The sequence below is a fragment of the Anolis carolinensis genome, chromosome 4 (assembly GCF_035594765.1).
Source record: "Anolis carolinensis isolate JA03-04 chromosome 4, rAnoCar3.1.pri, whole genome shotgun sequence".
NCBI lineage: Eukaryota > Metazoa > Chordata > Lepidosauria > Squamata > Dactyloidae > Anolis > Anolis carolinensis.
The window spans coordinates 233,862,047-233,887,950 of NC_085844.1; the positions used below are offsets into that span (position 1 = coordinate 233,862,047).

At 38.0% G+C, this 25,904-nt stretch overlaps 1 protein-coding gene across 1 annotated transcript in view; it reads right to left on the bottom strand.

The window, feature by feature from the left end:
• Nucleotides 1-2,951: 2,951 nt before the first annotated feature.
• The window catches only part of cbln4 (cerebellin 4 precursor), a 28,364-nt gene continuing 5,411 nt past the window's right edge, over nucleotides 2,952-25,904 (bottom strand). The window contains exons 2-3 of the mRNA XM_003223732.4: nucleotides 18,307-18,423; nucleotides 2,952-4,538 (exon numbers count right to left, since the gene is read on the bottom strand). Of these exons, the coding sequence (XP_003223780.1) occupies nucleotides 4,341-4,538; nucleotides 18,307-18,423 (315 nt within the window). The 3' untranslated portion in view covers nucleotides 2,952-4,340. The remainder of the gene's footprint in view (nucleotides 4,539-18,306; nucleotides 18,424-25,904) is intronic.

Consider the following 25,904-nt stretch of genomic DNA (forward strand, 5'->3'; position numbering starts at 1 on the left):
GAAAACTTTTATGCATTTTCCCAGTAATGTCACCTACACATTTTCATTTAAATTTTTTCATATAAAGTGAACAGAAAACAGAACACCCTAAATATTATTTTTCACTCACTGTACCTATAAATGTGGAAAATTACTTTACTTCCTAAGCACCACCATTCAGTGGGGTTTTGAGTCCATTCCCGGTTTTAGTCTGAACTAAAGGGTTTATTCCAGGTGCTAAGCCTATGATGTAATACAATGTAATAATAATTATAATTCACTATTATAGTTGTATATTTATATTACATGCAATATTACTAATAATATTGCGATATAGTTGTAAAATATAATATATTGTATGTATATATACTTGTAAACCGCCCTGAGTCCCCTTCGGGGTGAGAAGGGCGGTATATAAATGTCGCAAATAAATAAATAAATAAATAAATAGTTCAGGACACCATTTTAGATAGTTCCTATAGAGTAGAACCCAGAACTGATTTATTGCCTCTTATTGTTGTGTGCCTGCAAGGTGTTTTATTACTTATGACAACGCCATCATGGGAGTTTCTGGGCAGAATTTGTTTAGAAATTGTTTGCTCTTGTCTTCTTCTGAAGCTGAAAGAGTGTGACTTACCCAAGGCCATCCATGGCTGAGCAGGGATCATCTCCCAGTGCCATAGTTGAAAACTTAAACCACTACACTGTACTGGCTAGAATTACAGAATCATAAAACTATAGAAAAGTTCACAAGAGCTACTAGTTCAACCCCCTTTTGACCTGCAGAAATACACACTCCCCAAATCTGGACACCCAACCTCTGCTTCAAGACCTCCAGCTGCTATTGTACAGGTTAACAATAAAATACAATGGGCTGGACTTGAGCAAGCGTGTTAGTTCCACTCTGAAATCCAATTCAATGGCACCTAGAGCAAACTTCCCAAACCTTTTCTTCCAAAACAATGGAGGCTTCTGGTTCCCCAGAACTACTTTGTGATGTGCTTAATTTTCATGTTAATTATCCCACAGAGAGAGACGCAAGACATGTCAAAATGGGAAGAAAAGCAAAAGTTTTTCCCACCCATCCCACAAAATAATTCACTGTTAATGCAGCACCTACATTTCTCTGTCTGAATCTTTTTCAAGTTTCATCCTCTCAGAAGGAGAGACGATTTTATTGTTGCTGCTACTCCTCCTCCTACTACTACTACTATTACTACTACTACTACTACTACTACTACAATATCTGGCTTGTGCTCTGCATATTTCATCCATTTTTGTCAGAGAGAGAGAGAGAAGAAAATTTATAAGGTCTTCATTGATTCCCCAATAGAGCAAATAACATTTCCCTGAGATAAATCAATGCCCTTTCCAAATTTCCAAAAACTGGGACCAAACCAAACTTTCAGGACAGTGGATACCTCTACTGTACTTATATGTGACTTTTTCATAGAAATATCAATAATATCATATGAATGTCCACACAAACAGACCCCTTATTCCTATGACCTTCTAAATTATGTTTTTGAGAAAGAGAAAAACTGTGATGTGTGTCTGCTTAAAAACATACACACACACACACACACACACACACACACACACACACACGATACTGTGGATTCCATTGCACTGAACCTAATGCTATGCTAAATCCCTGAGTTTTATGGTGCAAGAAAATTCTCTGCTGCATCAAATTAAAAATGGCATGGGGTTTTGGCAGGAAAATATCACTCTATTATGAACATCACTGGACTTAGATGGTGAGCAGGGAATTTTGGTGACTTTAATGTGAGTATGTTGTAAATCTGCTCCACATTGTTCCACATCTAACTGCATCCTCCACTACACAGAAGACAGGATTTTAAGCAGAATCATGAGGAGTACGTATGGCAACCATGTTAACCTCCTGCTTGGTGCAAGGCATCAGTGCAATGCAACATGTGTGCTTTGTTGTACATTATATGGCCCACAATCCACAATACAGGATCAGGGGATTTAAAAAAATCCTTATGGTGCTCACATCTACTTAAGTTTGATCAAGTACATAAAGATGGGGGTTCGTATTGCTCCAAAGGCATAGTATTTAGTCAGTTCCCACTATTTAAAGAATGCCTCCAGAAAGTAGGCTATTCACACAGATAACCCATGGATGATCCATTTAGTAATCCAGCTTCCCACTCTCTTCTTCAGTCATTTAAATAGATAGTAACTTTTGTAGAGTTATATGTACTTACTGTTTACTTTGGGCTCTCTGGTAAATTATACAGATTGAGGCAACAGTCTCAGGCATCAGATGCTAGGAGCAATTCTCCAACTCTTCTTGCTGATTCATTATTTTCCTTCTCCAGCTAATATCTTCTGTTGCTGGAGAGAACTGTGTATCATGTCACATACTCTGGGATCTCTAAAGCCATTTGTCAGATCATGTGCTTTGAAGGATACTATCTCATTTGTTAAAGTAAGAGTCAATCAGTGTCACTGGGTTGGTGAAATTACTCCATGTATTAGTTCCACTTCGAAAGGAACTATCCAATGTGCTGAATTCTATCCCCCAAGTAGAAGCAACTGTATGTGTGAGAAATTTGTCTGCAGGCATCTTTTTGTTGTTCATTTTTTCAATTCTCCTTCCCAATATTTTAGGACAACATATACACCCTGCTGTTAAACATCACAACAACCATGTGAAATAGGTCAAGAGAAGTGATAGGAAACAGAATTGTGTGGCTGTCCTCCCATTTATTCTGAAAATATGTGTGAGTTTTTTTATATCCCATCAAAACACAAAGGAACTACTGGTGGTTTTTGTATGCTGATGGCTGTCTGGACATTGAAAGAGAGAAACAGAGAAACTATATGATTTTTTTTTTCTAATAGTGCTCTTTAACCTTGCATAAAATAATAAGTTGTTAGCTGATAGCACTTCATAAAGGGGAAAACATCTTGTTTTTTCCAGACCACCAGAGGTTAAGAAATACACTAACATATATTATTTTTTATTCTGTAACAGCAACATAATAAATAAATTTATGATTTCATATGGCCTTTACAAAAAGACAGAAAAGATATTGCACCAAGTTTAGGTACTGGCTATTTTGGCGGAATATTCGCTAAACAGATGAGACACTGTCTGTCAAAAGTTACCCCACCTATGTCCAACCGATGTCAGTCAAATCCTCTTTTATTCCCACTGAAATCAGTAGGACTTTAGGATTGCAATCCTATACACACGATACCTGGAAGAAAGACCCATTGAACCAGAAGGACTTGCTTCTGAGTAGACATGCATAGGATTGTACTCTATAGTGCTTAACTTGGTCTGGACAAAGCCTACAATATCTACCTTCTTTATATACATTTGTGGAGTTAAGGCAAAACCAGATGACACCTCACACACAACAGAAGGCTGGAGAAACAGACATAATTAAAAACAGGAGGGCAGAATTTCCATCTCTGACTAATGAATTAGCCGTGTCTAAGGAATGAATCCCTTTGAGTTGTTTTTTTTTTTTTAACAAAGTCGTTATTATCAATCATGTTAATTAAAGGTAAAGAACAAGCATATTTTTTCTATGGAGCAAAGCCATTCCACCGAGGTTTGCCAAAATGATCCCATTTAACCTTGGTAAACAATTTTTCCTTACCACAATAATCTCTTCTCATTACTAGAAAATACTTTCTGTAGAATATAAATTTGTTCAGTGTGCAAATAACATCCAGCCATGGCCCACAGACTTTCAGTAGGGTGATTTTCATTTGCTATTAACTAGCTGAAGGAGAACTTCTAAACGATTCACCCAATACACTCTATAAAGAAGAGTAATGAACTCAATCCTTTATCAATAACTATTATCTCTTCCTTCCCAACTGAACGGAATGAATTTATGTTAATTTTTAGAGTGAGGGAAACAAAGACATCATATAACTAATAGATCAATGAATAGTTCTTTGGCAGCTATGTATTAATCTTGATTGAAGACAGAACTCAAAGCTTCTTAAATTATAGACCTGGTTGCCAGTCTTTTAAAAAATATAATCAGGGTAGGGGGAGGTAATAATTATCCACATCTCCCAAAAATCCAACAGTCCAGTAAGGGAACTCGGAATAAATCTTGCAGGCAGCTTTATTCTGTAACATCAAGCATAGATATTTATTGTCTGCTTTAAAGTCTTAATCCAAACACACATACGTTGGTGCAATCCTAGAGGAGTTCGGATAGGGTCAAATGTCGGACAATAAAATCCATATTCACCCATGAGAAACCAAGAAAGAAAACATCAATCCAAAAGATGAGAAGATGATCTTCAAAGAACAGAAGTAATGACTGGTCCACACCTGGGCGAATGCCACAGGAAAACTGACCTTACAGGGGAAAAACCAGGAAGCCAGAAAATGTAGAGTACTGCCATCCACCAACCAGATTACCTTTCTCCAGTTTCAGGTAAACCTTGTCTTCCTTGTCTAGATAGAGTAAGACTCCATTTGTGGCCGCTTCACGAGTGACATCTTTGTCCCCGGCAAAAGCAGAAATGACTGGTTTTCCATTTAGCATCAGGTTAACCTGAAAAAAGAAAAGCACTGAAAAAGCTCAAGTTAACAAAGAACCATACAACATGAATGAATTTAGATCTGTCAGAAGTCTCCTGGTGCCTGGGGACTGCAGACTGTTTGCCACTCTTTCAACAGTAGTACTTTTAAAAATAGTAGTGATAAAAAATACAGTGCCTTCCATTTGAAATAAAGATGGACAGCACAAAAATGTATTAGTCTACAGGCTACCCACAATTTAGAAAATGTACTGGGTTTGGGGACAGCTCCCAGGATTCTGCCAATGGCAAGACCATCAGATCTGTTAATGTAGGGATTCTTGGATTTGTAATCTAAGAAAGGAAATTTTCTAAGCTCTCCATAAACAACAGGTTTTCACTTCATTTTGGTACCATCCATGTGTTGGCATGTCTTGGGATATTCTAGTTTAATTTAGAGTTTTTACCAGAGAAGCAATACTTTCACAAATTGCCAGAGTTAATCTGCCTTCCCCCGGTACAGACACAGAATGCTTTATAAGTTACTGGTGCACTGTTTATGCGTAACAGTCATGCTTAAAGCCCTATATTTACATGTGAGATCAAAATAGGGTAGGCAAATATATTTCAAAGGGATAGGGAGTCATAGTTCCAGATTTTTCCAGTCTATACTACCAATTTTCTTGAGTTAAGCAGGGAAGCAGAGATGGTGTATTGAGCTTTATTCAGTTGTACTCAGCAAATGTATTCAGCAAGGTCTACTTGCCCAACAGCACAGTATAAGAATGTACTGTATGGTGATACATTGAATACCAAGATCCCATTTTGCTTTATGTTTTTGACTATATACATGCCCATTTAAGGACATTCCTGAACAATAAAAGTGGGCAAATGAGGGAGAAACTCTAAATCGCTCTCAGTCAGTTTAAAGGTCTCTGCTAAAACAGGGGGTTTTAAAATTAAAAAATGATGAATAGATTACTAATCTGGTAGTCATCTTCCATGAACAATTTAGACAGTCTGGAAGATCCATTTTTTCCAATGTTGATAGTCTCTAGCCTGCATGATGTGTGATCCATCAAACCTAGCAAGCCAACAGGTAAGGCAAACCATTTACAGAAATCTGCCTGTATTTTCTAAAATATATTATCCCCTTCAGCTCTGGAGCTGCACAAAAATGGGAAAACAGGGGTGCATAAGGCCCTGACAGGTCACACTAATTAGTTAAAGACTGGAGTTCACAACAGCCTTTTGGAATAATAGGTGATGCTCTTCCAGATAATGATGGACTTCAAAGAGCTTTCTAATCCACACAAAGTTGATAAGTGTTTACTCTTCTGGAATCATAGAGCTTTTGTTTGAGTAGCTGATGCATTTAATAGGTAGCCAATGCAATATCAGGAGTGTGTGTTTTAGCATACATATATCATGTGACTTCTCATAGTTTGAGTATGGATGCCAGCATAATGTAATGAGTCATAGGTTATTGGATAAACTAACATCATTGTGACATGTCATCTTAAAATTCTTTAGCAAATGTTACAAAGGCTTTAGTTTTCCCTGGTTATCAGTTTTTAAGAGCCAGTTGTTTCTAAGAGGAAATAGTCTTTTTTTTTACAACAGTTTTCTGATCTTGTTATTAATACTTTGATTTTTGTGACGGGTATATTGTTAATTTTTTAAAAGTGTGGATTTAATTGATATGAGATATCTTTCATTTTGTACATGTATTGAAATGGTGGTATACTTTGATGTATGAATAAAATAAATTGAGATAATGAGAGATACTGTGCTCTTTCTCTTATGTTTCATATGATATGACAGAGTCACATCTGCAGGCCACACTTAACCATTCTTCAATTCTATTTCATCTAAATCATATCATTGTCACATTGGAAGGAACCTGAGCTTTTTGGTTAAATCTTTCACCAATGCAGTCAATCCACATTTAAAGTATCCTTGACAAATGGCCATCCAACCTCAGTTTGAAAATCTCCAGTAAAGGAGACTCATCACCCTCTTTTGAGTTTTTGATCCCTCCACTGTAAAATGTCTCTTATCATCAGAAAGTTTTTCCTAATTTTAAGTTGAAATTTCCTTCCATGTTGGCATAATTCTTTGATTTGAGCTCTACTTTCTATAACAATAGAAAACAAGCTTGCTCTGTTCTCACATGACAGACCTCGAAACATTTGAAGATAGTTCTCATATGTTCTTTCAGTTTTCCCTTTCCCAGGATAAACATTCCTAGAGGACATGAATATTCATAAGGCCTGGTATCCAGATTCTTGCAGTCATGGTGTGTATCCACATGGTACAATTATAGTAGTATAATACCATTTTAACAATCATGGTCTTCTCCTGTGGAATCCTGGGATCTATAATTTGATTTAATCATTTTTTTCTTTTAGTGAGAGTTCAGTCTTTATTGTCTCAATTAAAACATAACACTTAACAACCACCAAGAGGTTGGCAATTCCATAATCATAAATTCATAGGCATATGTCAGAAGTTGTAAAAATTACATTTTGGACCACAGCTCTCCAAATCTCTGGGGATTAGGGGAGTTGTAGTCCAAATACATAAGTTCTGTGCGGATCAGTCCTTATTTCCAACAGAAATTAGAACAGTTGCCTCCAAAAATACTTAGATTATACAATCTGAGATTATACAAGTGTAAATAGCGTCCGTCAGCTCACGCCCAGCAAAATTGTTCAAAATAATTCGATCTTTAACTACGGTTCCTACCAACCCAAAAAGTGATGATCAGGCCCCTTCAGCCGAGGCTTTTCAAAGCTATTTTGCTGACAAGATCTCCCTACTACGCCAGGACCTCCCCGCCACAATTGATACAGTGAGAGAACTTGAGACTCTGGCCACTTGCTGGGCCCACCCTCGACTGGTTCATCCCACTGGACGCAGAGGCTGTTGATAGGCTCATAGCTGCAGCTAGACCAACCACTTGCCAACCGGACTCTGTACCCGACAACTTTCATCAATGCCTCGAGGCTGTTACTGGATGGCTGCGTGCCAGCAGTTTGAGGGTGAATCCAGCAAAGACGGAGATCCTATGGCTGGGTCGACCGGGCAGTGGGGATATCCAGTTGCCTACCCTGGATGGCAAGGCGCTATGCCCGTCATCATTGGTAAAGAGTCTGGGAGTCCTGCTGACGATGGAAGCCCAGGTCTCCGCCATTAGTAGAACCGCCTTCTTTCACCTGCGGCAGGCTAGACGGCTGGCCCCCTATCTGTCAAGGGACGACCTAGCTACGGTGATCCAGGCCATGGTCATCTCAAGACTGGACTACTGTAATGCCCTCTACATTGGCCTTCCTTTGTCGGTGATCCGGACTCAAGTTGGTACAAAATGCAGCTGCTCGACTTCTTGCGGGAGTCCCGATGAGATGTCATATAACACCAATCTTACTGCTGCTGCACTGGTTACCAATTGAGCACTGGATCACTTTCAAAGTGATGGTGCTTACCTAAGGCCTTACAAGGTCTAGGGCCAATGTACCTGAGGAACCGCCTCACTCCCTACAAACCCCAGAGATCCCTCCGTTCTGAGGACCAAGATCTATTGGAAGTTCCCAGTTTTAAGACCTTGCGTCTAACAGCAACTAGACGTAGAGCTTTTACATCAGTGGCGCCATCACGCTGGAACACTCTGCCACCTGAAGTTCGTGCCTTGCGGGACTTATCAGTCTTCCGCAGGGCATGTAAGACACACCTGTTTCGGCAGGCTTTTGATCTCCGTTATTGCTGTTTTTAAATTGCTTAGATTTTAGCTTGTTTTGTAAGCCACTCCGAGCCCTGGGGGAGTGTTTTTAAGATGTTTTTTAAGATGTTTTAAAGATGTTTTTAAATTGTTCGATTTTAGCCTGCTCTTGTAAGCCACCCCGAGCCCTAGGGGAGTGGCGGCATATAAGTTTGAATAATAAATAAATAAATAAATAAAATCACCTGGATTCTGGCCAACATAGATATTTTTCTGAAAACTGGACCAGAAGGTTGGTGAATCAACAGAAACCAAAAGGATAGAAGTAGCAGCAAGGCAAGAATAAGCTATTCTACAGCAGCAGTGAGGAGTACATGGTGCTTTGGCTATTACTGACTTGTAGCTCCCATCACCTAAACAACTGGTTATACCATCTGGGGGTGATGTCAGCAGTAATCTGACAACATCTGGAATGCTGGATTTTCCTGTTCTAGAAGTAGAAAGACATAGAATCTAAAATCTTTACATTTGGAAAGGAACAGGTAGATAAAGATACCTCTGAGTCCAATACAAAGCAATTATAGATATACATTGTCGGCCTTTTTAAAAATGTCATAAGGATCTTGAATTGTTGCCGATATGTGAAGCCACTCTGAGTCCCACTCGGGGTTGAGAAGGGTAGGTAAAAAAAAGGTAAATAAATAAATAAATCTCAAAAAGCAATACAATATGATACAGAGAAGTAGAACTGTCACACTAGAGTAGCATAATGCAGCTTTGCCTGGTATAATACAATCAATGAATTATGGAGTTGAAAAGGATCTCAATAGTCATCTAAACCAGACCACCAGTGCACCACTGAAACATCCCCTGATCAATGAACATTGAGCTTCTCTTTAAAACCTCAATTCCAACAGATAGTCTGTAGCTTAATCTTTTGGATCCCTATTTGAAAGGATCAGATAATAGATGATCAAAAGGCCGTGGCTTGTGACCCTACCAAGCTGCTACAAACTGATATCATTGTGGAAGATGACCAACAAAGCATCTTGTGTCTTGGAATCAGGAAAAAAGATAAAGTGAAATGTCTACTACTAAATGAAAACTTGCACCATGTTCTGCAGGCAAATAAACAGCCCACTCTCAAATGGTTTATATGTACCCATATTTCAGATCCGAGGAGAAGAACATATGACCTTTTACATGCAAATTCTCACAATCCCTTATTTTTGACAATGTTGGGTGGGTTTCTGAGAGCTGAAGTCCAAATCATTTGGAAAACAAAAGATGCTAAAGCTTCTTTTGCTGCAGTGGGATCGTTATATCTTCCCATACCTAAAACAGCAATGTGTACAGAATACAACAGAGGATTCTAAAATCAAAACATCTAATCTAATCAAACTTTTCTGAGCTCTTCAGCAGGTAGAAATATGAGTAAATTCATTTTCATCTTCCACATGTTTTTCCCTTGGCCTTATATTGGGAATTCCTTTTTCAAATGGAAATCAAATAGGATGGAATAGCTCTGTCATTATTATGAACCAGGGGTGGCAACTATGCCAGAAGGAATTTATACCACACAATTGTACATGACTGAAGACCCACCTCTTCCAGCAGGCCTACCCAGTCAATTTGAAGTTGTAAATTTTAATCTGGATTTTAATAGTGGATTTTATTTTTCATTTTAACTCTGTGTATCTTGTTGTATGTCTTTTAATAGTATTTTATATTTTATTTTAATGACGTCATAGCCTACCTTGAGTCTCAGGGAGAGGTGGGTAATGTATTTTTATTGCTATTATTATTATTATTATTATTATTATTATTATTATTATTATTATTATTATTACCAACACATCCTTATGGCCACACTAGCCATTTTGGTGCAATGGATGTGACTTCACATCACTTCTGCTTATTATTTTAGGCTAGGGAGTGGCTGTGAGTTCTTTCAAACAAAGATGTGAAACTGCTGAATCAGATAGTTTTACTTTGGGGCATTTTCAGGTAAAATATCACCCCAAGTCCATTTTTTAAAAATTAGTTTTTGGAGCTTTGGAGGATCACCAAGGAGCTTTGAGAGTCATAAAAGTAAGCTTCAAGGGCCACAGATGACCCATGGTCTTACTTCCTCCATCCCTGTTCAGCTAATCCATGCATATTCAGGGGACCAGATAATAATAATAATTTAATTTCTCATCCGCCTCTCCTCGTGGCTTGAAGTAAGTTAAAACATCACTAAAAACACATAATCATGTAAAACATTTTATAAGACACACATATTAAAACATACAGTATTTCTACAAAATACATATTAAAATGCTCAGAAGAAAGATTAAAACAAAGGACATGTGTTTAAAATTCATCATTAAAACTGGCTGGGTAGACCTGCTGGAAGAGGTAGTTCTTTAGATGAGTTTTAAATTCCAACAGCTCATTTAGCTGTTTGTGCTATTCCAGGAGGTAATTCCACAGTCTTGGGGTGGCTGATGAAAAGGTCCTCTGGTGATGGTGGCCAGTCAGGTTCTGGCAAGCTTGAGTAGCCGCAAATGACCTCACTGTCTTCTCTCACAGCTCTCCACCCCACCCCAACCATGATTTCAGAAACATCTGCAGAGACTAGGAAGGAGCTGATGGGGACATCTGAGATTATATCTTCCTCTCTAAAGTTGGAGTTTGATCCAGGGAGATGAGTTCTCAGAACCATGGGATGGCCTGCTTAAGCTGTATCATGACCTCTTTTACTAAGGAGCAATAAACTCAGAGACCTACAAGATAAGAAGCTGGTAGCAAGGAACTGAGTGGTGATTTTGTATCAAATTAGTTCTTGGTCTCATACAAAGCTCAAAAATAATTGAACTTTGAGAAAATAGTGATAATAGCAACCAATTGGGATTGGAAAACTGCCCACAAAGTCCAACAGAGTCATATTTAATGTTTAGATGACATTTATTTATTTATTTATTTATTTATTTATTTAAAATGAGGAAATTAATTAGAAATAAAATAAAATATATAGCCAAGCCATCTAGGGAGCATGACCTTCAAATAAAATGTACACAACTGGTTAGGAAAGGCACACAAAATGCCCCAAAGATGTTGATGTGTTTGTATGTATATAACAGTCAGATATAAAAGACAAGAAGGTAAGTCTTTCCTGATTTAGAATATATAAAAAAGCACAAACTTAGACAATCCAATTGTGAAAAATACAGATATCAAAAAGGAGTCTGAAGAAGCAATGTCTAAGGAATATCAGCTAATGTCAAGATAAAAATGAAACACGTCAGAAGCATGAACCCAGACAGACGAGTAATAGGCCTGTTAGATGATAAAGTGACAATAAATGGGACAAAATAGACTGCCATTTGGTATAGATGTTGTTGCTGTCTCCTACATTACAGAATCTGGTAAGAACTTGAATTAGAAGTCCTCTTAGGTCTCTTCCAACTCTATAATTTGTTGAATTGTTTGTATCTCTCTTGACTGCAGAAGATGAAGAGTCACATGACCTCATCTGAACTATCTGTGAAATGATAATAGCCTTCATTGAGACCATAAACTCTCACAGCCTTGTCATGGAATTTGGTTCTAAAACTTTGGGACTTGAAATGTTTTGATTTTCAGCTCTCAGAAGCTCCAGCTATCAAGGTCAAGGATTCTGAGAACTGAAGATCAAATGATAAGAAACAACTGTCATAACAAAATACATTAAGGACCTCTTCACATGGGGCATTTTTGCCCCATTTTGCTACTTTTGATCACACAACGCATGGCAGGCCTCACCCACATTCCTCCCAAAGTGGAGGAAAGTGTAGTTTGGTAGCTCCACAATTTCCTCCCCTTTTGCTGTGTGATGGCAGAAAGGGCAGCAGGGCAACATGTGTTGCTACCCTTTCAGCCATCTGATGAGGGGAGGGAAAGGATGTCAAAACACCCTCTCCTGTCTCCTCCAGGTCATCTCTGAAAGAGTCATGTGAAGAGGTCATCTCTTCACATGAATGCGATTTCCTGCTTCTTGGCAGGGAGTTGGACTGGATGGTCCATGAGGTCTCTTCCAACTCTACTATTCTATGATTCTATGATTCTATGATCTGCCATCTCTACTTTTCAGCTAGGCTTGGACCGTCCTTTCTCTTCAGAGAATTCTATGAAGAAGAGCTATAACATCTCTGAAAGTATGAAAGTGTCTTCTGACAAACTCCATGCCTTGAATTTTATTCATGACAATGTGTTGGAAGGGGAGAGTTAACCTTTTCTTCTCTAGCTGAATTTCTGACCAAGATCATCTTCCCTCACAAAGCCATTCATGACAAGGGAAAAGGAATGTCATTGACAATGGATAATTCTCTTTGACAGCATTTTAAATTCAGGCTAGGGATCGCATCACATGGATGAGGTTGAGCATAGTGATTTGCCAGCCTCTATGGTGAAGCCGGGCATCACCAGGGTGTCAGTGGGGCAATCCCAGCACCCCGGCCGGCAGCTGATGCATTTCCCATCACACATGGAGAAGTGTTACTGTGCGGCTGATGCCCACAGTAGCCCCGTTGTTCCTTACAGAACACAGGGAGGCTTTCCATTTGGCTGTGGGAGCGTTCTTCCACTCTGTCACCCCAACTCACCCACGAAGTCCCACTGGAAATTACCTTATGTCGTCTGATGGGTGGCATGGGTCTCCATGGGTGAACTGGGGCAGAAGCATCCTAGGACACATTTTTGTCCAGTGTGAAAAGGCTGTAAAGCCTCAAGATAGTGATATCATGAAAGCTATCAGCCCTTCTTAGACTAGTAGCCTCTTAATGACTTGGTAGTCATCATATGACATTACTGGACTGAATATCACAATATTGTCAGAAGGGTAGTTTTTCTCAAAGTTATTTTCTTTTGGGTTGATAGTAATGTCTTCAAATGTTTAGTCACCCTCAGCTGACTTAAGAGATATATCTCAATCTTTCAGAAGGGAAATTACTTGTAGAAAGACCAGGAAACCACCAAGTATGGTGTCATAGAGAAGAGTGTGTGGTCATCTGGGGAACCTCAAAGGGGCCTCAGGATGACCATATTTGTTCTCAACAGCTGAAGTTCCCAGCCTCATTTTAGGGCCAAACCAGGAAAACAGTGAATGGAAGAGTTCACTTAACAATTTCAACTCTTGTCATTTTCAGTTCAATTTTTTCCCCTTAAATATGTTGTTCCCCTTTCTCTTGCAAAGGATAGGAAAGTATAGCTTAGCTTGGCCACAAAGTTTTCAGAGAAACAAATATAATTTCTGGAAAGGACTGATCAACTTCTTCTCCAACTACCACCATGATACAATTATTATTTTGCTCTCTTTCACAGCCTCCATATTTTGCTTTGCAAATATTTAAAAACACTAAGCAGAAGGAGACAGAACTCCATGTTACATCTAGCTTGGCTCTAGCATCAGTCATCTCCAAGATGTATGTATAGAGTACTCTTGGTTTTTAGTTGCTGCAATCCAGCCCCATGTAATTATAGTACCAGTAATTGATGCAGTTCCTTCACTGAAACCATGAATGGATAACCCTTGGTCTCCTGCTATTTTGGATTCAGAATTTCAGAATTTCAATCCAATAGTGAAAGTTATATCATAGTCAAAAACATGTGGAAAGCCAAGCATTTCACAACCATTCAAACAGGAATTACAGGAGCAGTCAAGAACCTTATCACAGGGAGCTCTCACCCTACTATGCAAATATGCTCATTCAACTTTTCCTTAGTGTGTTCATTTCTCCACACATTCTCACATCCTTATCTAAGTTAACCTTGCTATTTTCTTCAAATGAAGCAATTGCATGAATGCAGTGTGGGCATACTGCAGCTGGCATTTATTGTGCCTTTGACCATGTTGTCATTGTATTTAATACATTGTCTGTAATGACACAAAAGTGGAAGCAAAAGGGCATTTTTAATCTTGTGCAATAGAACACAATGACATTTTAGTGACTGGAAAGCTTTTCAACTTAGCATCTCCTAGAACATCAGCAAATCTGAGAGGCCATTGTTCATTGCCATGGGCCAAAACAAACCAAGGCAGTTACTGCCATTTTGTGCTGTCTGAATGTTCAAAACTACATGATACCATCTGCATTTTAGCTAGAACCAATTGTCACAGTGTGTTTAAATGAAAGGTGGTGTGAAAGCTGCACTGCATTTTTAATATATAAGAGAATTCCTGCTGGGCCAGGTAAAATGTTTATCTATGGCAAAGATAGGAACTTCATTCAGTATGGAAGCCAAATTCAATTTCAGATCAGTGCTTGGTAACTATATTCTAGCATTATGCAATCTCAAAAGCAAAACAAGGACACATTTTATTTTAAAGCTCTTACTACCAGGAACCAAGCCATGGGAGAGACAGCTCAATCTTTTAGAATGGGAAAATTTATACAAAAATTGGAAAACCAGATGTTAGTCTTGTGGAAAATGGGAATGACTCTCCAACAAAACATAGAGGATCATACTGTATTTTTATTTGGACACAGGCCAGCCTCTGATCTATAACCTTTTTCTCCCTGTCACCAACTAGATAAACCACAGAAGTCTATGGTTTTCCACAATTCAATGGTCTGAAAACTGATGGGGACCAAATATTCAGACTGCTTTACATGAATTCTGTTTCAAATACATTACCTATCTCCTTGCTTCCAAACCTGCTTCCAAACCTTGAGCTATAAAGTCTTCAGTGATGATAAACAGACCACCTACATCCACATGAACCTGAACATCAAGTTCAGTTCCAAACACCTTGTTGGTGTGCCACCAACATTGAGCTGGTGAGTACAAGAATCAAAGCCTTTCCAGTGCTAGCACAAATTTATTTATTTATTAAATATTTATGTACTTTATGTACTTATGCACTTTGGCTACCCTGTGAAAGCTTAAAAGGGATGAATCCAGTCTAACCTCCTTGGATAGGAAGTTTTACAGTCAGAGGACTTCTACACATAAAACCCTGTTACATAAACCCACCAATCTGACTTCAGAAAGTGTAAAGATCTGCAACTATACCTTCTCTGAAGATCTCAAATTTCTGGCAAGCTCACATGGGGGGAGGCAGCCCCAAGATTTTTAGGACTTTGTAGGTCAACACAAACACCTTGAATTGAGCTTGGAAGCAAAAGGTAAGGCGCTGTAATTTTTGCAAGGCTATGGTCTTTGAAGTGAAAACCTGACACCAATCTGGTTGCTGCATTTTGCCATAGCTGCTGCTTATAAAAACATTTCAAGGGCAGTCCCACGTAGACTGAATTGCAGTAGTCTAATTCAGAAGTAATGCATTAAACTATTGTGACTAGATTGGGCTTTCTGAGAGTTTTTCATTATATTTCTTCACCCCTCTTTTCATGAAATGGTTTTATTTTGATAAACAGCTTATAATACACAGAAAACTCTTAAGAGGGCTCTGGGCTCTGCCTGCTTTATTTTAAAAGTGTGGAAAGCTCCTTTTGAAAAGTAATTCATTCTATACCTCTCTAGAAAACACAAAAACTTCAATATCATTTATATTACAAAAATCAGTGACTTGTTATGACTTGTTATTTTTTTTGCTGATTTTTAATTCCATCAAAATAAGAAAATTATATGAAACTAGGGGGAATCTCTTAAATGCTCCAATAAATCACTTTAGGACCCCAAAGATAAGAAAGAAATGCTGCTTATTGCACAAGAAACTAATATTTCAACTGAATATTGCATTATTTGCAAATGAAATTTGTTATGCCCTTGTTACCTCCCCAGAGTAATATGCTTCAGGTAACATTGCTACTTTTAATGCATTACTTTCAAACTCGCGTTATTTATTCCAGGTGCCACGTACTCATGTGTATGCTGATACTGAGCATGAAATTTCCATTTATCTGTCATGACTTATCCACAAAGAATTTGTCAAACTGATTTTTTTTTAAGTCCATTCAGGCCTTTAGTCATTGTTGCACGTCATGGAAGACAATTTTGTGAGTTAATTCTATGTTCTGCTTAGCACAATAATGTCATTTTATCAGTTCTTGGTTTCTTCCCAGAAACTTTCTGTGGGTGACTCAAACTTCTAAAACTATGATGAATTTCACACTTAACTCCATTGGATGGTTATGATTCAGTCCAAACTAGAAATCTTCAGCAATTCTATTCTTGCATAAGGTGATGAATAATCATCGTAGTTTACTTCCTTCCTGGGGAGAAAAAGAATATTCCTCCACAGGATATATTTGCTCCCTGAATTTGAGCATCCTAAAGCAATTCAGGAGGGATTATTCTGCATAGAAAAACCTATTGATTTTTGCTCAAAGAAAACCCGATTTCACACAAAAAGTGTCTTCCTGCACAGAGATTTTTAAATACAGGAAGAAAACTGCAATAATCTTGCTGTTCAATTATACTTCCTAATGAAGTTTCTTTTCTAATTGTTGGGAACATTTTGTTTTGACACAGGAATGAATACGAATATATATTCTTTCTATTCCTAATCCAAACTATGTTTTATTACAACAGTGATAAACAAGTGTATTGAATCCATGGCCAGTTTTCTGCCTGAGACACTCTGGAGCCAACAAATTCCTCTGACAAAAGAGAAAATAGAATGAGATATATTTGAAAGCACACTTCTGGCTTGGAATGATTTATTATTTTGTTTTGTTAAATAGCACAAGAATCTAGAAAAAGCAGGTCACCCTGCAAAGAAATGTGTGCTCTAAAGAATCTGGACAAAAACAGCCTTGTGCTTATTCACCCCTGACCAATGTCAATCCCCAATATTTTATGTTTTCATGTCATAGTTTTAGAAAATGGCCATTGTGATTAAGGTCAGTATTGGATCAGGCCAAACATCTAATATCTAATCCATATCAATAATAATAATAATAATAATAATAATAATAATAATAATAATAATAATAATAATAATAAACTTTATTTATATTGCACCCTATCTCCCCAAGGGGACTCAGGGCAGATTCCAGCAAACAAAAAAAGCAAACATTCCATACCTTGATACAACCATAGATACACATACAAAATAAACCAACAGCTACGACAAAATTATAACATACAAGTTAGAATTAAATAATAACATGGCCTGTCAATTAAATTATATCTAACAAAAAACATTAACATCAATTTTTAAAAAACACCAAAGGTTTTTCTTTATATATTTTCTTTATGTATTTATTTATTTATTTATTTACAGTATTTATATTCCGCCCTTCTCACCCCGAAGGGGACTCAGGGCGGATCACATTATAACACACATAGGGCAAACATTCGATGCCCATAAACACATCAATGAAAGCATGGGGTCAAAACTATTACAAATCATGTTAACAAGCTGGAACATATTCAGAGAAGGCTGACTTAAGGTAATGAAAAGGTCTAGAAAACATGACTTATGAGGAATAGATCTGGGGCACTAGATATGTTTGACTTGAAGACTGAGAGGTGTCATGATAGCCATTTTTAATCGCTAAAGAAATGTCATGTAGAAAATAGAGCAAGCTGTTTTCTGCTTTTTTCAGAGACTACAATATTAACTAGAGTAGTCAAAGCACAAGAAAAGAGACTCTGCCTAAACATTAGGAAGAATATATTTACTGTATTTACTTTGCCTTCTTTGGAGGACTTCAGAGAATGGATCCACACTGTCATATAATGCAGTTTCAGAATACAGATTAACTGCATTGAACTGGATAATGTGAGATTGTGCTCATAGATACAGTCTCTGAGACAGAGTAACAAATAAATTGCATAATGTACTCAGGAGGTAGGCATTGTTTATCATGAACATACCAGGTTATATTGAGATATTGTACATAACACTGATTTAAATACCTCACTGAAATCTATCTGAATTTATTGCAATGAGTTTTAGCTACTTTTGCAGTTTCTTACTGCTATATTTTAATAAAGTAATTTTAAGAAATGTGATACATTTTCCAACTCATCAGCATTGTTCCATTCAAACAATTTCTGTTTTCCATACTTATTTTTCATCACTAGCCATTTATACAAAGAAGGAAGGAAAGAAATACAAAAAAAAAATATTTTCATAGATTTTTGGATCAACGTACCTGGATTGTTTGGCTCTGATAGACTTTAATTACATGAAAATTAAAACTGTAAATTCCTTTTCTTGGTGCTACAAAGACAGACTCCAATGTAAAGAAATTTCCCACATTGACTAGGATCTACAAATTAAAGGGAGAAAAAAAGAGTTAGTGGAGGTATTTGGTATTCTGGAAAAGAAAAGTATGATTTTTCTACCAACACAAGATATATTATCAGATTTGTTGAAATTTATCCCCACATTTGTTAGCATTAATATATGAAACACAAAGTGATAATTTCCTAATGCAGAATATAGTTATTTTAACAAGATTATACTGGCCTTGAAATGTCTTGTTAAGGCTAAAGTTGTATGCATTCTTAATGCAGACAAAGGCTCACTGTTATGGATTACTTTTGAGTATGTCTGTATGCATATTTTGGATGGATTTTGTATTTGTGTTATTCATTTTCTTCCCCCAAAGCTTTTACTGAGCTGAAGCACATGAGTCACCTTTTCACAGTGAGCAGAGTTGCCTATGTATCTCAAAATCCATTGGTCACACAATTCTTGAAGCACTCTGGTGACACAAGCCTCACTAAAGTAGCCACACAGCCACAAAAATAATATGCTGAACATCATACACTGCATCAGCAAATCTGTCAGTAGCGCAAAGGTGTGATGTTACACCAGCACTTCAGTGAAGCAACGCAATGCCTCTGGCAATGCTGGATCATATCTCAAATCTGGTTCAAATATGCAGGCTGAGGTAAGGCACGCAACTGAAAAATCACAAACCACAGATCTTCAAATGTGACACATTTGCTAGCTAGCAGGATGTATTGTCTCTGAAGCACAGATCTAAATCAGATGGATCCCAAAGTGAACAAAAGCACTAGTCTTCTGTCTGCGCATTCACCAGTAAACACATACCATAATCACATACATATCTGACCAATAAATGTGTATTTTTAGATTCCATAATGTTTACACAGCCTGTATGTACACTTCATCTAGGATTGCCAAGTGAAATAAGGAACAGGACCCTTGTACCTTTAATAGTTATGTAGACTTACAGAATGACGACAGCATACCATCTCTTAATAAATCTTGCCAAGAAAACATTATGCCATAACTCACAGTCTGACTTGAAGGCACATAACAACAAGAAAGGGAAAATTCAGTGCGTGTAGCCTGTGTGACAAGGAAAACATACTCATATTCCCTCTTTTACACAGTTATTAAAGATACATAATCCATATTTCACCTGGCAACCTTCATTTTTTGCACTTATATATCTATAAAGAAATAGGACTATAGCCTCAGAGGCATCATTCCAATTTTATGTGTATTGTTGTTGATGCAATTTATTATATTTGTACCTTCCAAGGAGATGGTTTGTGGTCTTCTTACATCCTCACTGCAACTCTAAGTAGCTCAGGCCGAGGGATAGTGACTGATCCAAAGGAAGCTTCATGGCCAAGTGACAAATTGAACCTAAATCTCCCAAGTCCTTGTCCATCATTCTGACTACAATACCACACTGGCTGCATGGTAATTTCCCACTTTGCATATGGCATTTCTACATTTGTACCATGTGAGTATTCCTTTTCCTACCAGTGCTCTGATCAAGTAGTTTCCTGTGAGTTTAGTGACAGATATATTTATTCCAAACCTCCAGGTAGAAGTGGTTTCTCATGAAGGGGATGTCTCTGCATTTATGAAAGGACCTGTCCTTTCTATCAAAGTGGATGGGAGAACCTGTTTGTACCATTCTGTGGCATCTCCATGAAACAAGCAAAGGGATCTTTAGAGTCAACGTGAACAGTTATCATCTGCGGGTGGGGCAATGTAAATCCTTCAATATCTCTTTCAGTCATGTATCCTCGCTTTCCTATAGCTCACTGTGGGAATCCCACATACTAGGCTGGTTTGTTCTTACAATAAATAAGTACAGTACACAGAAGGTCAGGCTTGTTTAAGCACTATTGATTGAGATTGAATTTATTCATCAGTCCTAAACACAGCCCTTAAAAATTAGCCTCACTGAATTTAAGTGGAAGTATACTTCCGAATAAATGACTTGTGGCTATATTCTTTAACTGGACAATTAAGTCTATTGATTTCTATGGGTCTCAAGCATATCTTACCCCATGCAAGGAATTGCTTTTGATTTTTAAATCCCTTACTGTTTGGGTCCTACTTAACATGGGGAATATTATCTTCGTTCATTGTCTTCCTGTGCTGTTTTGCCCACAAATGAAAGTCTGTTTTTATTAAGATGTGGTGTGTATCCGCACTGGAGATTTCTAGCAGCCATGACCTCCTCCTATGGAATCCTGGGATCTGCAGTTTTGTGAGGAACTTTGAGTTCTCTGGTGTAGTCCCTTGAGATAGCAGCCTTAGATTACGTTTGGCATAGAATCTTAGAAGAATACAGACCTTTCAGATTTTACACACACCTTTCTAAGAGTGACCTTCTTATTAGTACTAGAAGAGTCTTTCCCCTCACTCAACATATAACTATATGCTAGTCAATGAAAACTTATGCTACCAATCTCATTACCTCAGTCTCTAAAATGCTACTAGAATCATAGAGTTAGAAGAGACCACATGGACCAACTAGTATACTACCTGTCATGCAGGAAAAGCACAATTAAAGTACCTCCAACAGATGGCCTTTCAGCCTCTGTTTAAATGCCTCCAAGGAAGGAAGTTCAACCACACTATGAGGGAAAGAGTTCCACCTTTGAACAACTCATACTGTCAGGAAGTTCTTCCTAATGTTCAGGTGGGATCTCTTTTCCTGTAATTTGAACCCATTGCTCTGAGTCCTAGTCTCCAGAGCAGCAAAAAACAAGTCTGCTCCATCTTCCTTATGGCAGTCTTTCAAATATTTAAACATGGCCATCGCGTCTCTTTTCAACCTTCTCTTCTGTGGGCAAAACATACCCAGCTTTTCAAGATGCTCCTCATAGGGCATGGTCTCCAGAATTTTAATCATTTTATTTGCCTTCCTCTAGACACCTTCTAGCTTGTCAATATCCCTCTTAAATTGTGGTGCCCAGGATTGGACACAGCATTCCAGACTTCCCTTGATCTAGACACTATACACCTTTTGATGCAGCCTAAAATCCCATTTCCTTTTGTAGCTGTTTGCATCACACTGTTGGCTCATGTCCAACTTGTTGTCCATGAAGACACCAGGAACTTTTTCACATGGATTGTTGTTGAGCCAGGCATCACCCATTCTGTATCTTTGTATTTTATTTTTTCTGCCTAAGCGTGGTATCTTACATTTGTCCTTGTCGAAATTCATTTTGTTAGTTTTGGCCCAGCTCTCTAATCTGTTAAAGATCCTGTCCTCTGGAGTATTATCTATCCCTCCTAATTTAGTGTAATCTGCAAACTTGATAACCATGCCCACTAAACCTTCATCCACATCATTAATAAAGATGTTGAACAGAACTGGGCCCAGCATCCCACCCTGTGGCACTCCACTAGTCACTTTTTTCCAGGATGAAGTGGAACCATTGGTGAGCACCCTTTGGGTTTGGTCGCTTAACCAATTACAGATCCATGTAGCAGTAGTATTATCTAGCCCACATTTGACTAGTTTGCTTGAAAGAAGATCATGGGAAACCTTGTCAAAGGTCTTACTGTAATCAAGATATGCTAGATCCACTTTGCAAAGCTTGCAACCCTCAAAAAAAGGTATAAGATTATTCTGGCATGACTTGTTTTTGAAAAATCCATATTGACATTTAGTAATTACAGAATTCCTTTCTAAGTGATTGTAGACTGCTTCCTTAATGATCTGCCCCAGAATCTTTCCTGGTATTGATGTCAGGCTGGCTGGGTGGTAATTGTTTGGGTCCTCTTTTTTCCCTTCTTGAAGATAGGAACATTTGCCCTCCTCCAGTCTGCTGGGACTTCTCCTGTTCTCTAAGAATTCTCAAAGATTATTGCCAGTGGTTCTGAAATGACTAGCTCCTTCAATACTCTTGGATGTAGTTCATCTGGTCCTGGTGACTTGAATTCATTTAGTATATCGTGTTTCCCCAAAAATAAGACAGTATCTTATATTAATTTTTCTTCCGAAGATGTGCTTGGTCTTATTTTCAGGGGATGTCTTATTTTTCCATGAAGAAGAAATCACATTTATTGTTGGACCAAAAATGAACATTTATTATATACTGTACAGTACTTGTTATCACGAACCAGCATAACCAGACAAATTGTGAAATCTTATCAAGAATTTCTTGTTACTACCATTATTTCCATGTACATCAATCTATGGCATGTACATTCACCGATCCTGCATGCTCTGGTGTTCTGTTTGGCAGACATGCTTCCAAACAAAAACTTTGCTAGGTCTTACTTTCAGGGGAGGCCTTATATTTATCAATTCAGTAAAACCTCTACTAGGTTTTATTTTCAGGGGATGTCTTATTTTCGGGAAATCAGGGTAGCCAGGTATTCCTGAACTACTCCTTTACCTATCTTGGGTTGCATTTCCCCTATTACCTCGTCCACTTCGTATTGCTCAGGTTGAACACCAATCTCCTTTTGGGAGTAGACTGAAGCAACAAAGGTGTTGAGCAGCTTTGCCTTTTCCCTTTCCCCAGCACCTTCTCCACTAGATCCTTTGAATACTGATATTCCAGAATAATATGTCTATGTCATTGAATTCTACATCTAACCATCACCTAATAATGTTTTGTTTTCTTGAACCGATTCTGGATGTTCTCCTGAACAGATGTTTTATAGTGTTTTATTCTGTTTGTATTGTATTGTTGGGTATTATTATTCTTATCATTATGTTATGTACATTGTTGTTTGGAGAGCCTGATGATCACCAGTTAGGTCAGGGGGGGGGGGGGAAGAGAAGACATTATTTGAACTGCACCCAGGGTACCTGGCACAACATCTCTCTTCCACAGAGAGAATGAGAAATGACTCCCACAGCTGACTATTGCTTTTTTCTGACTAGTTTTTCCATATCCCCAGATCAATGCATCCTTCTTAGTCAAGTTACTTTACTGACTCATGGTTGAATGTGTCCAATATATTTAGGGAAATAGAATTAAAATGCATTAACCCCTAACTGCTTGGGATCTTTAATATTGTTTCAATAAGATGATTTGGGACTCAGCCTAAGAAGGAAAAAGGAGAACCCTTTAATGAAAAGTAGCAGCCCTTACTGGGCCTTTAATGAACAATGGGGAGAAGCAGAAAAGACTCCCCTCTGTTCCTTGGGATTCTCATATTGCAAAATACTTACTCACCTGTCCTTTTTTGTTTGGAACAAAATTATTCTAAAATAAGGTCCCGTTTTCAGATTCATTTAAAGGATTCAATTCACCCTATCAGCATTTGGAATCTGGCACCTTATATTGCTTTATTTTGGAACAGTGATCATTCACACAGAAAAGACATCTAGCAAAAAGCCATCCTCTTTTGCCCCATTGATACAGATCTTCAAATTTTAATTCCTAAATTAAGAGGTACCTGAGTGAAATTATAAATTCATATCCTACTGCTTTAGCTCTGGAGTTTTTTTGACTAAAACTTCCAGAATCACTCACTCAGCAGAGATAGTGGTCAACTATCTTTGTTGAAAATCTCTGCATAACTAACAGCCTTTGAGCTTCTTTTTTTTAAAAAAAGTCAGCCAAATAAGGCATGTACAGCAACGTATCTTCTTTTGTGAGAGAACTTTTCTTTACATTTTGTTAATGGTTTATTTTAATTCAAAGTAAAAGAAGTGATGAAATTTGCCCCCAATTAATATTCTAGGACAGTATCTGCTAAATTCTTTAGGTGGAGTACAAACTGTCAGGTTTCTTTGCTTCAATTATAGGACATTCAATTTCCTATAATCAATCACAAATTATTTTTTTATTTTTTTAATGAAGACATTTGTGAATTATGGTAAATTCTCATCAGGCTGAACAAAATTACCACCAAACTATCCTGGCCAAACTCAATAGGATCATTTCTGTCCACCATGAAGAGGATTATGTTCTACTTGCCTACCAAGTAGATGTTCAATATGAAAATCTCTCAGGAAATAAGACATGGCAATCTTAATTCAGCACCAGAAATGTGGCTTAATGTATACATGAACTCAAACTGGGGCAAATCTCCAACTGATGTTTTCCTCCACAGTGGACCTTTATTTAAAACATCTCAAGTTCATTATAATGTTTTTATGGTAAAAGCTCAAAAATTTTGGGAAGTTCTTGCCAAAATATGGACTAAACAATATTCTTACCTATTTTCAGCTGAATTTTGTTCTGCACAATTATCAAAGGGAAACATTGTCCCTATTACACTTAGCTAGCTACCACTTGACAACCTGCAGACTTTGATCTCTTCATTCTTTAATTTGGTTATTTTGTAGTCATGCTGGCCACATGACCTTGGAGGTGTCTACGGACAACGCCGGCTCTTCGGCTTAGAAATGGAGATGAGCACCAACCCCCAGAGTCAGACATGACTGGACTTAAACGTCAGGGTAAACCTTTACCTTTTTATCTAGTATTGCCATCATTCATCCTAGACAGTTGACATGTGTGGATGGGTGGATGGTTCGTGAGCTTTGGAAAGCTCTTCCATAAATGAACTAAATAAAAGTATCACAATGAATGAAATCTTCTCCTTCAATTCCTAAGTAATGTCACCTCTCTATATTCCTTTTTTTGTTTTTTAAATATTTCCCATGGTTTAACCACTTATCTGACAATGAAATCATAGCAGCTAGATTTAGCTCACATCTAGGACAGAAGAAACAGGTACAGTTCCATCATGCCCAGGTCAGAAAAAGATGACAGTCCATCTTTCCATCACAACTGGATTTCCTGTGGTCTTGGAGGTTAAGACAAAAGAAGTAGGCACAACTCCATCATGCTTAGGTCCAGAAACAGTTGAAAAGCCCTCCATCCATCCCTGCTGTCATTTCCCTGGCCTCAGAAGGGGAAGAAGAAGAGATAGGCCCAGATGCAGGAGAAAGACTCTACATCCATCTCAGCTGGATCTACTGTGGCCTTAGAGATTGAGAAGAAGAGGTGGGGACATAGCTGCATTATACCTAGTCCCAGAAGCAGATACAAGGTCTTATTTCCATTCAAACTGCCACTGTCCAGGCCTTAGAGCAGTGGTTCTCAACCTGTGAGTCCCCAGGTTTTTTGGCCTACAACTCCCAGCCAGTTTACCAGCTGCTGGGATTTCTGGGAGTTGAAGACCAAAACATCTGGGGACCCAAAGGTTGAGGATCACTGCCTTAGAGGGAGAGAAGAACAAGTATATGCTGGGCTTAATCCCCTCAGCCAATGGCATTTTCTTTTTCTTGTGTGTACTTTTATTTAGATTGTAAGCCAGAGTGTGAAGAACTAGTACATTAACTATTAGTAAGTCACTGTTGTGGTTGATGAGCATTCTAAATGAGTGCATACATGCATGAATGAGTTGATTTCTTCCTAATTCTGACTATTCCTTTCTTCCCATCTCCTTCCGTTGCTTCTTTAGTCAAATATGCAGTCCTATTTTCACTAACCTAGAAGTAAACCCTATTGAATGCAATGAGGTTTACTTCCACGTGGGCATGTATAGAATTGTGTT